The 14,330-nt window shown below is 49.5% G+C and overlaps 1 protein-coding gene across 1 annotated transcript in view; it reads left to right on the plus strand.

The window, feature by feature from the left end:
• Nucleotides 1–14,330, plus strand: part of dnah3 (dynein axonemal heavy chain 3) — a gene marked incomplete at both ends in the record, with an annotated part of 53,886 nt that overhangs the window by 32,369 nt on the left and 7,187 nt on the right. The window contains 13 exons of the mRNA XM_084167177.1: nt 1,815–1,971; nt 2,116–2,259; nt 2,465–2,824; nt 3,694–4,000; nt 4,172–4,337; nt 4,639–4,855; nt 5,557–5,739; nt 5,964–6,162; nt 6,314–8,455; nt 8,716–8,941; nt 9,124–9,368; nt 9,637–9,753; nt 9,940–10,097. Of these exons, the coding sequence (XP_084023303.1) occupies nt 1,815–1,971; nt 2,116–2,259; nt 2,465–2,824; nt 3,694–4,000; nt 4,172–4,337; nt 4,639–4,855; nt 5,557–5,739; nt 5,964–6,162; nt 6,314–8,455; nt 8,716–8,941; nt 9,124–9,368; nt 9,637–9,753; nt 9,940–10,097 (4,621 nt within the window). The remainder of the gene's footprint in view (nt 1–1,814; nt 1,972–2,115; nt 2,260–2,464; nt 2,825–3,693; nt 4,001–4,171; nt 4,338–4,638; nt 4,856–5,556; nt 5,740–5,963; nt 6,163–6,313; nt 8,456–8,715; nt 8,942–9,123; nt 9,369–9,636; nt 9,754–9,939; nt 10,098–14,330) is intronic.

The raw sequence follows: 14,330 nt of genomic DNA on the forward strand, positions 1-14,330 counted from the left end.
TAGAATTGAGAGGCTATGCAGTTCTAAGGCCCATTTGTGTTGTAGAGTGATGAACTTGGTGATGAACAGAGACATTCATTAATATCTGTTCAATTAAAATGGCCCCTAAATGGCTTGTAACCAACAATTGATGTAACCAACAATCCCTGTTGTTGAGGAAAGGACAGAGAGATAACATGAAACATTCAAGCAATCTGAGCCTATATGTAGGACCAATGGATCATCTCACTCAATGGAATACATTCTGACCTCTGACTTACAGTGTATTCGGAAAGTATTCAGCCCACTTTACTTTTTCTACATGTTGTTACGTTACAGTCTTATTCTAAAATGGATTAAATAAAACAAATTCCTCATCAATCTACACACAATACCCCATAATGACAAAGCGAAAACATGTTTGGAGATGTATTAAAAATTAAAAACAGAAATACCTTAAGTATTCAGACCCTTTGCTATGAGACTCGAAATTGAGCTCAGGTGCATCCTGTTTCCATTGATCATACTTGAGATGTTTCTAGAACTTGATTGGAGTCCACCGGTGGTAAATTCAATTGATTGGACATGATTTGGAAAGGCATACACCTGTCTATATAAGGTCCCACAGTTGACAGTGCATGTCAGAGCAAAAACCAAGCCATGAGGTCGATGGAATTGTCCACGGAGCTCCGAGACAGGATTGTGTCGAGGCTCAGATCTGGGGAAGGGATGAAAATATTTCTGCAGCATTGAAGGTCCCCAAGAACGCAGTGGCTTCCATCATTCTTAAATGGAAGAAGTTTGGAACCACCAAGACTCTTCCTAGAACTGGCCGCCCGGCCAAACTGAGCAATCAGGGGAGAAAGGCCTTGGTCAGGGAGGTGACCAAGAACCCGATGGTCACTCTGACAGAGCTCCAGAGTTCCTCTGTGGAGATGGGAGAACCTTCCAGCACTCCACCAATCAGGCCTTTATGGTAGAGTGGCCAGACGGAAGCCACTCCTCAGTAAAAGGAACATGACAACCCGCTTGGAGTTTGCCAAAAGGCACCTAAAGACCATGAGAAACAAGATTCTCTGGTCTGATGAAACCAAGATTGAACTATTTGGCCTGAATGCCATGCGTCATGTCTGGAGGAAACCTGGTACCATCCCTACGGTGAAGCATGGTGGTGGCAGCAGCATCGTGCTGTGGGGATGTTTTTCAGCGGCAGGGACTGGGAGACTAGTCAGGATCGAGGGAAAGATGAACGGAGCAAAGTACAGAGAGATCCTTGATGAAAACCTGCTCCAGAGTGCTCTGGACCTCAGACTGGGGCAAAGGTTCACCTTCCAACAGGACAACGACCCTAAGCACACAGCCAAGACAACGCAGGAGTGGCTTCGGGACAAGTATCTGAATGTCCTTGAGTGGCCCAGCCAGAGCCCGGACTTGAACCCAATCTAACATTTCTGGAGAGACCTGAAAATAGCTGTGCAGCAACACTGACCATCCAACCTGACAGAGCTTGAGAGGATCTGCAGAGAAGAATGGGAGAAACTCCCCAAATATAGGTGTGCCAAGCTTGTAATCAATGCCAAAGGTGCTTCAACAAAGTACTGAGTAAAGGGTCTGAATACTGTAAATGTGATATTACAGTTTTGTATTTTTAATAAATTAGCAGAAATTTCTAAAAACATGTTTTTGCTTTGTCATTATTGGGTATTGTGTGTAGATTGATGAGGAAAAAAGCAATTTAATCCATTTTAGAATAAGGCTGTAACGTTACAAAATGTGGAAAAAGTCAAGGGATCTGAATACTTTCCAAATGCACTGTATGTTGTCTGTGTGTCCAGACTGGGGAAGATCATGGTGCAGGCCACCATGGCTGTCTATCAGGATGCCATGGAAAGCTTCCTACCCACCCCCTCCAAGTCCCACTACATCTTCAACCTCAGGGACTTTGCCAGGGTGATCCGCGGGGTGCTGCTCAGCCCACCCACGCACCTCCAGGCAAGACCAGATGACAACAGCTCATAGCTAACAACTTCTATATAACTTTTATACTAAATACTGCACCTTGTGAAAATACAAATATGCGGAGATTCTAAATGTTTTATGTATTCATTTATGTATGATCTGTTTCTGTGTGAGCAGGAGGGAGACAAGCTGATCCGCCTGTGGATCCATGAGGTCTACCGTGTGTTCTACGACCGCCTCATCGACAACGAGGACAGAGAGACATTCTTCAACATTGTAAAGGAGAGGACTTCCGGCTACTTCAAGCAGAGCATGGATAAGGTAAGTTCCACATTACACTTATTATACATTCACAGTTCTTCATTGTTGGATGATCATTGTCTTTCAAATTGACCATGTATCTTCTGTCAGGCTTCTGCATTAGTGTAAGTGTGATTTATTTAGTGTAGTCTAATGGTTACTAGTTCAAGAGCAATGCAGATGTTATTTATTCTAAATCCATTCTACTGCCCCCTGTTGTATGTAGCTGCTGACCCACCTGACGCCTAGCGGTAAGGTTGTGGACGAGACGATCCGCAGCCTGTTCTTCGGAGACTACGCCAAGCCCGACTCGGACGCCAAGGCCTACGACGAGATCACCGACCTGCACGTTCTGACCAACGTGATGGACTACTACCTGGACGAGTTCAACAATGTCAGCAAGGCGCCCATGTCCCTTGTCATGTTCAAGTTTGCCATCGAGCACATCTCGCGTATCTGCCGTGTGCTCAAGCAAAACAACGGGCATCTTCTCCTGGTGGGCATCGGGGGTTCAGGACGGCAGAGCGCCACCAAGCTGGGCACCTTCATCAATGACTACGACCTCTTCCAGATCGAGCTAACTAAGGTAACCGGATCAAGAGAACTCTGAAGGTCAATGAATGTAGCTTAGTGAAAAAGAGCGCCACCATGTGCTGGTCTCCGATAGAGGTGCCGGTTTAAATATATAGGTAAGAGGACTGATAAGAGGACTGATAATGACCAGCAGGAGACAGGGATACAAATCACACTTTATTGCCACACACCAAATAGACACACACACACGACTTTACAGAGGAGGTGGTAGTGGTGGTAGTGATAGTGGTGTAGTGGTTAATGGTCAAAGACGCTCTAAACACCAGTCATTGAGTCCAGAAGAAGGATTTTCCATGTGGAAAGGGTCCAGATGTGAGTTGAGGTGGAGGAGAGGAGTTTATAGAGGTTGTCTCAACCTGCCCTCCTGGAAACAACTAAAGAGTTCAGGGGCAGACCGGGGTCTCCAACCCCAGGTTAGGCCACTGAATGGCTGACCGGGTTAGCTGACTCTTTACCCTGGCAACTTGGTCCCTAACACATAGCTGTGAAGTGGGCTTCTGCAGCAGGACAATAGTCACAGGCTGAGGTCGGGGGTTGGTAGCCTACCTCAGCTGTAAGAAGTCACAAAGTTTGTCTCTATGTCCCAGGGCCAGAGGGAGGGTTTGAGAGAAGGTTCTGAGAAGTACTCATGGGCAACTGTAAGGTCATGCTAATTAGGCTACTTATCTTGTGTAGTCTTGATGATGGTATGCATTTGTATATTGTATGTATTATATCTATTCCCATTTGAATTGTATGTAAAGCGCTTTTAGTGACCAATGTACAGTCAGTCCTGCCCATTCTTTTGCCCTTGTGATAAAGTCCATGAAAGTCTGGAAATAAGTCCATGAGTTCAATTCATTCATTTATTCATTCACCAAGAACTACGGCGTGTCAGAGTGGCGCGACGACCTAAAGCGGTTGATGCTCAAGGCGGGCCTGCAGGGCAAGAACATGGTGTTCCTGTTCAATGACAGCCAGATCAAGGACGAGGCCTTCGTGGAGGACATTAACATGCTGCTCAACACAGGCGATGTGCCCAACATCTTCCCAGCCGACGAGCGTGCCGACATCATCGACAAGGTGCAGGGCATTGCCCGCATGGAGGGCAAGAAGATCGACGCTACACCGCTCTCCATGTACAACTTCTTCATCGAGCGCGTCAAGGCAAACCTCCACATTGTGCTCGGTGGGTACCTTCATACATTTAGTATTATTACTAGGTTACCCATACACAACCTCTTTACTGGTAATTGTGATGGTTTCAATCCCACATCCATTGTGGCTTTTAGAGTTACCTTGCTTTAAGAATCTTTACAGTATTCATGTCTAAACAGTGATGGTGTTTGTCTTTGGACAGCAATGAGCCCGATAGGGGATGCCTTCCGAAACCGGTTGAGGATGTTCCCCTCCCTCATCAACTGCTGCACCATCGACTGGTTCCAGGCCTGGCCTAAAGACGCTCTGGAGATGGTGGCCAACAAGTTCCTGGAGGATGTGGAGCTGGAGGACAACGTCAGGCTACAGTAAGAAACGTATCCACTCATAACACCCGGCTAGTGTCTCTCTCTGTTGATTTAGCTACAAGCTACGAAATGGCTATGAGCTACTAGGCTGCTAGTAGTCTATGGTAGGCTACTGGACTAGTTAATAGTCAATTTCTCTTCAGGTTTCTGCAAATTGATGACCACACACTTGATGAAAATGTACATGAGCTTGACCCTTCTTGTCAATTTATTGTGACAGAAAGTCACATTGTTTACTGTCACAACTCCTCTCCCATTTCATGGAGTTTTTTACCAAGTCATTGTTTTGTGTGTCTCTCAGAGTGGTGGAGATGTGTAAAACCTTCCAGGAGAGCGTGGGAGGCTTGTCCGAGAGGTACTTCTCTCAACTCAGGAGACACAACTATGTGACGCCCACATCCTACCTGGAGCTCATTCTTACATACAAGGTCCTGCTCAACTCCAAGAGGAGTGAGGTGGACACTCAGAGAAACCGCTACATTGTGGGTCTGGAGAAGCTGTACTTTGCTGCATCTCAGGTGGGATAGTTTAGTCAACTAAGTCTACTTATATAAGGCCCATTTATATTTGCTGAGTTACAATGCTTTGGTACAGAGTTAACAGATAACCAAGGTACTATGGCCTATTTTGACATGTGATTGGCAGAACAATCCTCATTGTGGGAATGATGAGGCCTCAGTGTACCATCATCACGTCTTAAAGATGCACTATGCAGAAATCGCTCCGCCATTTCCTGGTTGCAAAAATTTGAGGAGTTTGCATAATTTCTGTTTAAATAATAATAATAATATAATTATGTGACAAAACAAGCAAGTATAGTGTAGAGAATCTAAACACTGTGACATTTCTTTTCCATAACCAAAAATGTTGTATTTTCAGCTGTTTGAAGCTGGTGTCCAAACCTGAAAGTAAAAGTCATTTAAACTAAACTTAAGAATGGGAAGCATAGAAATAACGCACATAGAATAGATATACCACTTCTTAGACTTGCTTTTAAGGAGAATGACAGCTCTATAACTCACATTTCTATGTGAAGTTGGTCGGGTTGCCCAAAAAGTTACATATTGCACCTTTAACCCATTATCGTACAATAATGCCTAGTTGATTAATAAAAAGAGCAAAAACTCACATCGTAAAGTCCCTAAATTGACTAACATGATGTTACAAGCCTTAAGCACTCTGCCCCTTCCATCTGAATGACTCCATGTTGGTTCCACAGGTGTCGATAATGCAGGAGGAGCTGACCGCCCTGCAGCCAGAGCTGATCCAGACATCAGCTGAGACAGATAAGATGATGGTCAACATCGAGAAGGAGACAGTAGTTGTGGATGCTAAGAAAGAGCTGGTGTTGGCAGATGAGAAGGTGGCCAACGACGCGGCTGCAGCAGCCAAAGCTATAAAGGTACGTCTACACTGTCACTTTACAACATCTTGTATCATTCAGATCAACTCACACTACAATTATAAAGACGATATACTGTAAATGACATATATTTGGGGTTGCATGTTCCAATTAAAATTTCCTCTGTATCTGTAATGTTAGAACTGCTAGCAAGGAACAACATTTTGACAGATGACATTCGTTTCTGTATTACAAGTGAGTAACTGCCTGCTGTCTGTGTTCAGGATGAGTGTGAGGGTGATCTGGCGGAGGCCATGCCTGCCCTTGAGGCTGCCTTGTCAGCCCTGGACACCCTGAAACCATCAGACATCACAGTGGTCAAGTCCATGTCGAACCCTCCAGGTCTGGTCAAACTGGTCATGGAGTCCATCTGCATCATGAAAGGCATCAAGCCAGAGAGGAAGCCCGATCCTGGTGGCTCAGGTAAGCACAGATAAATCATTTATGTAATATTAAATTATACAGATGAAACAGGAAATTATGTACGTAAGCAGATACATTTCTGTAAATATGTTTGAAAAAACATGGGCTTAATTGTGAAGTAATGTGTTATGTTTGATTATTTGTGTTACAGGTAAGATGATTGAGGACTTCTGGGGCCCCTCCAAGAAGCTCCTGGGAGACATGAAGTTCCTGGAGAACCTCAAAGCCTACGACAAAGACAACATCGCCGCCGCCAACATCAAGAAGATCCGTGACAAATTCATCGACAACCCTGAGTTCCAGCCCTCTATCATCAAGAACGTCTCCTCTGCCTGTGAGGGCCTTTGTAAGTGGGTGCGGGCCATGGAGGTGTACGAGCGTGTGTCCAAAGTGGTGGCCCCCAAGATAGAGAAGCTGAAGGAGGCTGAGGACGAGCTTGGGGTGCAGATGCAGATGCTGTCAGTGAAGAGAGCTGAGCTGAAGGAGGTGGTGGACAAGCTCCAGGACCTGAACGACACGTTCGAGGCCATGTGCAACAAGAAGAAAGACTTGGAAGAAAATATTGAGCTGTGCTCGCAGAAGCTGATCAGGGCAGAGCAGCTGATTGGAGGGCTGGGTGGGGAGAAGGATAGGTGGACGGAGGCAGCCCGGCTGCTGGGGATCAGGTACACCAACCTGACAGGCGATGTGCTCCTCTCCTCCGGCACCGTGTCCTACCTGGGGGCCTTCACCGTGGACTACCGTGTGGAATGCCAGCGGGAGTGGCATCTGCTCTGCCAGGCCAAGAAGGTGCCATGCTCTGAGGACTTCACCCTCAGCAACACCCTGGGCAACCAGGTGTCCATCCGGGCATGGCAGATCGCCGGCCTGCCTGTCGACTCCTTCTCCACTGACAACGGCATCATCGTGTCCAACTCACGCCGCTGGCCCCTCATGATCGACCCGCAGGGCCAGGCCAACAAGTGGATCAAGAACATGGAGAAGGCCAACAAGCTGGCCGTCATCAAGCTGTCAGACGGTAACTATGTGAGAACACTGGAGAACTCCATCGCGTTCGGCACCCCTGTTCTGCTGGAGAACATTGGAGAAGAACTTGATGCAGTACTGGAACCGGTGCTGCTGAAGCAGACCTTCAGACAGCAAGGCGTGGAGTACATGAAGCTAGGAGAGAACATTGTGGAGTACTCCAAAGACTTCCTCTTCTACATGACCACCAGCCTGAGAAGCCCGCACTACCTCCCCGAGGTGGCAGTTAAAGTCTGCCTGCTCAACTTCATGATCACCCCACTGGGTTTGGAGGACCAGCTTCTGGGCATCGTGGCCGCCAAGGAGAAACCAGAACTAGAAGAGAAGAAGAACCAGCTGATCCTGGAGAGTGCCGCAAACAACAAGCAGCTGAAGGAGATTGAGGATAAAATCCTAAAAATCCTGTCTTCCTCAGAGGGTAACATCCTAGAAGACGAAACGGCCATCAAGGTCCTGTCTTCCTCCAAGGTGCTGTCCGAGGAGATCTCGGAGAAGCAGAAGATCGCCAGTGTCACGGAGAAGGAGATTGACAACACGCGCATGGGCTACCGGCCTGTAGCCGAGCACTCGTCCATCCTGTTCTTCTGCATCTCGGAGCTGGCCAACATAGAGCCCATGTACCAGTACTCACTCACCTGGTTCATCAACCTCTACCTGCAGTCCATCGCCCAGAGCTTGAAGAGTGACGACCTGGCCACCCGCATCGAGAACATCGTGGAGCACTTCACCATCAGCATCTACAACAACGTGTGCCGATCGCTCTTCGAGAAGGACAAGCTACTCTTCTCCTTGCTCCTCACCGTGGGCATCATGCAAGGCAAGGGCCAGGTGGACGACACCATCTGGCGCTTCCTCCTCACTGGTGGCATTACTCTGGACAACCCCGACCCCAACCCCGCTCCTGAGTGGCTCTCCGACAAGTCCTGGTCAGAAATCGTAAGAGCGTCCAAGCTGCCAAACTTAGAAGGTCTCTTCGAGCACGTCCGAGACAACATTCCCAAGTGGAAGAAGATCTACGATTCGGGGAAGCCTCACAAGGAGCAGCTGCCTGACAGCTGGAGGATGCTGGTGGGGATGCACCGCATGGTGGTGCTGCGCTGCTTCAGGCCGGACAAGCTGGTGCCGGCGGTGCAGGAGTTCATTGTGGACAACATGGGACGCAGCTACATTGAGCCACCCACCTTCGATCTGGCCGGGAGTTACAACGACTCCAACTGCTGCTCTCCTCTCATCTTTGTGCTCTCTCCGGGATCTGATCCCACTGCAGGTAATTCATTAGAGATACCTGTGACTTTTGAGCTGTATTCTGTGCTTTAACTTAGGTTTTGGATATTGATTTGGGGTTTTTGTGTCCTGCCCAGTTAACTTATTGAATTATGATGCATCAAGAAATTATTAAAACTAAACTAGTCTTTAACCAACTTTATATACATATGTTATACATCTGCATTAAAGAGGTCACATCTGATTGGATTTTTGAGTGCTCAAGACTTCATGCCAGTACTTAAATGTTCCTTTGGTCTCCAGGTCTGCTAAAGTTTGCTGACGACCTTGAGATGGGGGGCAGTAAGACCCAGACCATCTCCCTGGGCCAGGGCCAGGGACCCATCGCAGCCCTGATGATCGATGCTGCCATCAAGGATGGCACCTGGGTGGTGCTACAGAACTGTCATCTGTGCACCAGCTGGATGCCCGCCCTGGAGAGGATCTGTGAGGAGGGCATCACCCCCGAAAACACCAACCCCACCTTCAGGTCAGCCGTTGCAGTGCAGTGCAGGGGGAGTTTTTATAGCTATTATAGCCATTGGCCAGGCAGTCTATTGTGGGTTTGTAATACTCTGGTTGCTTATGATCCTATACATTTCTATTTTCTACAAATAAAACCAAAGTACAGAGCAACAAACTAAACCAACACTATCATTGCTAACTCCACAGGTTGTGGTTGACCAGTTACCCGTCTGACAAGTTCCCGGTCAGCATCCTGCAGAACGGGGTGAAGATGACCAACGAGCCCCCCAAGGGGATGAGGGCCAACCTGTTCCGCTCCTACGTCAGCGACCCCATCTCCGACCCCGCCTTCTTCAACAGCTCCAAGAAACAGGAGGCATGGCAGAAGTTGCTGTTTGGTCTCTGCTTTTTTCATGCTCTAGTGCAGGAGAGGAGGACCTTCGGACCGCTGGGTGAGACTAACACTCTTGTATGGTTCTCTTTTCTTTATTTTTACTCCTTTTTCTTTCATTTTTTTCATCCCCTTCCAGTCACTGAAATGGTATTTTGGTGTTTTCGCTCATCCTTTTGGTTCCTTCTCTCTTTCTGGGGAAACACATTTTCCTCCAGTATACGTCATGATGAATGAATAATGTCACTGCATTGAATATCCTCTCTTATAACTTGAGTTAAAGGGTCAAAACTTGTGTAATTGTTTTTATTTCCGCATTTGACCCCAAGGTTGGAATATCCCGTATGAGTTCAATGAGTCTGACCTGAGGATCAGTATGACACAGATCCAGATGTTCCTGGATGAGTATGAGGAGATTCCTCTGGAGGCCCTCTCCTACCTTACTGGTGAGGCTCTCACAGCTGTGTAAATAGGTTTAGAGGGAGAGAGAGACTGTAGCACATAGAAGTAAAAGAGGATCCTTCTCTGTTTGTATCAGAGCATAGGAGGGTTTACTAATCTGAACTAGTGGAAGACAGACACATAAATTCCACTTCTTTCTCTCTCTTTCTCTCTCTCCCTTTCTCTCTCAGGTGAGTGTAACTATGGTGGCAGGGTGACGGACGACAAGGACAGGCGTCTGCTGGTGTCTCTACTGTCCATCTTCTACTGCAGGGAGCTGATAGAGCAGGAACGCTACCACGTGTGTGAGGGAGACCTGTACTATATCCCCCCTCACGGACCCTACCAGGTACTACTGTCACCTCCATCATCTCTTCATCCATTTATCATACAAGATAGTGGACTGTCGTATCCATAGTCTATGATATCTTTATCCTGTTGCCCTTTAAGGTTCAAATATTTTTTGTCGCCTTAATGATTCAGGGGTCAGGAAGTGCAGTGTTTAGGTTAGGTTTGGGGGTAGAGTGAGCTGATCCTACATCTGTGGTTAGGGGCAGTATACTGGTATCTGCTTAGTAATAATGACATCTCTATCCAGCCTATATATAATTTTGCGGCTTCATCACTATCCAAAAACACCAACACAGTCATGAAGAGGGCACGACAACGCCTCTTCCACCTCAGGAGGGTGAAAAGATTTGGCATGGGCCCTTAGATCCTCAGAAAGTTCTACAGCTGCACCATTGAAGGCATCTTGACTGGCTGCATCACCACTTGGCAAGGCTGCTGGGCTACTCACTCTCACAACGAACAATCACTCACAAAGGACAAGGGGCAGAGGGAACACTTATACACAGACTAATGAGGGAATGAGTACCAGGTGTGTGTGATTGACAAGACAAGTCAAGACAAGTGGAGTGATGATAAATGGAGCGGTAGTGGCTAGTAAGCCGGTTACGACGAACACCGAAACCTGCCCGAGCAAGGAGGAGGGGCAGCCTCGGCTGAATTCGTGACAGTACCCCCCTTCTTGACGCGCAGCTCCAGCAGCGCACCGACACCGGCCTCGGGGACGGCCAGGAGGACACGGAGCAGGGCGAGTCAGATGGCGACGATGGAAGTCCCTCAGCAGAGAGGAATCGAGGACATCCCTCACCGGAACCCAGCACCGTTCCTCCGGACCGTACCCTTCCCACTCCATGAGGTACTGAAGGCCCCCCACCCGGCGCCTCGAATCCAGGATGGACCGGACAGAGTACGCCGGCGCCCCCTCGATGTCCAAAGGAGGTGGAGGGACCTCCCGCACCTCAGACTCCTGGAGCGGACCAGCCACCACCGGCCTGAGGAGAGACACATGAAACAAGGGGTTAATACGGTAATCAGGGGGAAGTAATAACCTATATGTGACCTCGTTGATTCTCCTCAGGACTTTGAACGGCCCTACAAACTGCAGGCTCATCTTCCGGCAGGGTAGGCGGAGGGGCAGATTCTGGGTTGAGAGCCAGACCCAATCCCCCGGTACAAAGACGGGAGCCTTCTGATGACACACAGCGCATTGGAGGTGAACATGGGCAGCGTTCCACGTCTCCTCCGCGCGCCGAAACCAGTCATCCACCGCAGGAGCTTCGGTCTGGCTCTGGTGCCACGGTGCCAGAACCGGTTGGTAACCTAAAACACATTGGAATGGCGTTAGGTTTGTAGAGGAGTGGCGGAGAGAGTTCTGGGCATATTCTGCCCATGGCAGGAACACCGACCACTCCCCCGGCCGGTCCTGGCAATAGGACCTCAGGAACCTACTCACATCCTGATTAACCCGTTCCACCTGCCCATTACTCTCAGGGTGGAACCCAGAGGTCAGGCTGACCAAGACTCCCAGACGTTCCATGAACGCCTTCCAGACATTTGACGTGAACTGGGGACCTCGGTCAGACACTATATCCTCTGGTACCCCGTTGTGCCGGAAGACGTGTGTAAACAGGGCCTCCGCAGTTTGCAGAGCCATGGGGAGACCGGGCAGAGGATGGAGGCGGCAGGCCTTCGAAAGGCGATCCACAATGACCAGGATGGTGGTGTTCCCTTGAGAGAGAGGCAGATCAGTTAAAAAATCAACACTCAAATGAGACCATGGTTGTTGTGGAACTGGTAAAGGTTTTAACTTACCCGCTGGGAGGTGCCTAGGTGCCTTACTCTGGGCGCACACCGAGCAGGAGGAAACATACACCCTCACGTCCTTAGCCATGGTAGGCCACCAGTACTTTTCGGTCAGGCAGCGCACTGTACGACCGATACCTGGGTGACCAGAGGAGGGTGACGTGTGTGCCCAGTAGATCAGACGATCACGGATAAGCGCAGGCACGTACTGCAGCCCAGCTGGACACTGCGGTGGAGATGGATCTGTGCGTAATGCCTGCACTATATCCGCGTCCATCGCCCATACTACCGGCGCCACAATGCAGGAGTCTGGCAGTATGGGGGTATTGTCTCTGGGCCTCTCCTCTGTATCATACAGCCGGGACAGTGCGTCTTCCTTCACGTTCTTCGTACCCGGAATGTATGACAGTGTGAAATCAAACCGGGTGAAGAATAGGGCCCACCTGGCCTGGCGAGGGTTCAGCCTCCTCGCTGCCCGGATGTACTCCAGGTTACGGTGGTCTGTCCAGACGAGGAATGGGTGTTTCGCCCCCTCGAGGCAATGTCTCCACACTGTCAGAGCTCGGACAACAGCCAACAGCTCCCGATCACCAACGCCGTAGTTCTACTCCGCCGGGCTGAGCTTCTTTGAGAAGAACGCACAGGGGCGGAGCTTGGGTGGCGTGCCCGAGCGTTGAGGCAGGACTGCTCCCATCCCAACCTCGGACACATCCACCTCCACTACGAACGGTAGTGATGGATCGGGGTGGGCCAGTACCAGGGCCGAGGTGAACAGTTTCCTCAGGTTACTGAAGGCAGACCAGCAGAGCAGGGACAGCCCACCCTTCAACAGAGATGTAATGGGAGCTGCGACCTTGCCAAAGCCCCGGATAAACCTCTGGTAATAGTTGGCGAAGCCAAGGAAGCGCTGCACCTCCTTTACCGTGGTTGGAGTTGGCCAATTATGCACGGCTGCATTGCGGTCGTCCTCCATCTCCACACCTGTGGTAGAAATGCGGTATCCGAGGAAGGAGACGGACTGCTGGAAAAACGTACACTTTTCTGCCTTAGCATAAAGGTCATTTTCCAACAGTCGGGCCAGTACTTTGCGAACCAGGGACACATGCTTGGCGCGCGTAGCGGAATACAACAACATGTCGTCGATGTAGACCACTACACCGTGAGCATGTCCCGAAACACATAATTCACAAAGGACTGGAAGACTGAGGGAGCATTCATCAAACCATAGGGCATCACCAGGTATTCATACTGCCCCATGGTTGTGCTGAATGCTGTCTTCCACTCATCTCCCTCTCGGATACGCACCAGGTTGTACGCACTCCTGAGATCTAATTTAGTGAAGAAGCGCGCTCCATGCTATGACTGGAACCACTGACGGAATGAGGGGGAGAGGATAACTAAATCTAATCGTCTCCTTGTTCAGTGGTCGATAGTCAATGCACGGGTCGCAGACCGCCATCTTTCTTTTTCACAAAAAAGAAACTTGAGGAGGCGGGTGAAGTGGATGGACGTATGTACCCCTGGTGCAGGGACTCGGTGACGTATGTTTCCATAGCCTCCGTCTCCGCCTGCGACAGGGGATACACATGACTCCTGGGAGGTACAGCGTCTACCCGAAGGTTTATTGCGCAATCCCCCGCCCGATGAGGTGGTAATTTAGTCGCTTTATTTTCAGAGAAGACTTGTGCCAGATCATGGTATTCGGGGGGAATGCGCACGGTGGAGGCACCGTCTGGACTTTCCACCGTGGTTGCACCAACGGAAACACCCATATACCTACCCTGACACTCTCGCGACCACCCCGTGAGAACCCTCTGCGGCCATGAGGAAGTGGGGTTGTGGAGTGCTAGCCATGGAATACCTAACACCACAGGGAAAGCAGGAGACTCAATGATGGAAAAAGTGACCTGCTCACATTGCGTCTCCTGTGTGATCATGGTGACTGGTACCGTGACTTCCTTTATCAACCCGGACCCTAATGGTCGACTATCAAGTGCTCTGATGGGGCGTGGAATGGATAGGGGAACTAATGAAATGCCCTGGTGGCGTGCAAAAGTTTTGTCCATAAAGTTCCCAGCTGCGCCTGAATCGACTAGCTCCTTACACTGGGGAACTCTCATGTGATCAGGGAAATATATGGGTATAGTACAGTGCTCAGCAGAGGGCTCTGAACAAGAGTGGGTGCTCAATACCTGGGGTGATGCGAGAGTGCCCTGCCGGCCGCCTCCTGACCCAAAAGAGCGCTGACGACAACGTGTGGTGGAATGTCCCTTCGTGCCATCTGAGTGGCACTGGCACTGTCGTCCTCCGCTCTCTCGGTGTGCGGTAACACCCAGCTCCATGAGCTCTGGATCCGCGTCGGTCGGGGCGGGAACGGGCAGACCTCCTCCAGGACGTCCTCTGGTTGCAAGCAGGTTATCTAGACGAATGG

Source organism: Coregonus lavaretus, assembly GCF_964263955.1.
Source record: "Coregonus lavaretus genome assembly, chromosome: 1".
In the NCBI taxonomy this organism is placed as follows: Eukaryota; Metazoa; Chordata; class Actinopteri; order Salmoniformes; family Salmonidae; genus Coregonus; species Coregonus lavaretus.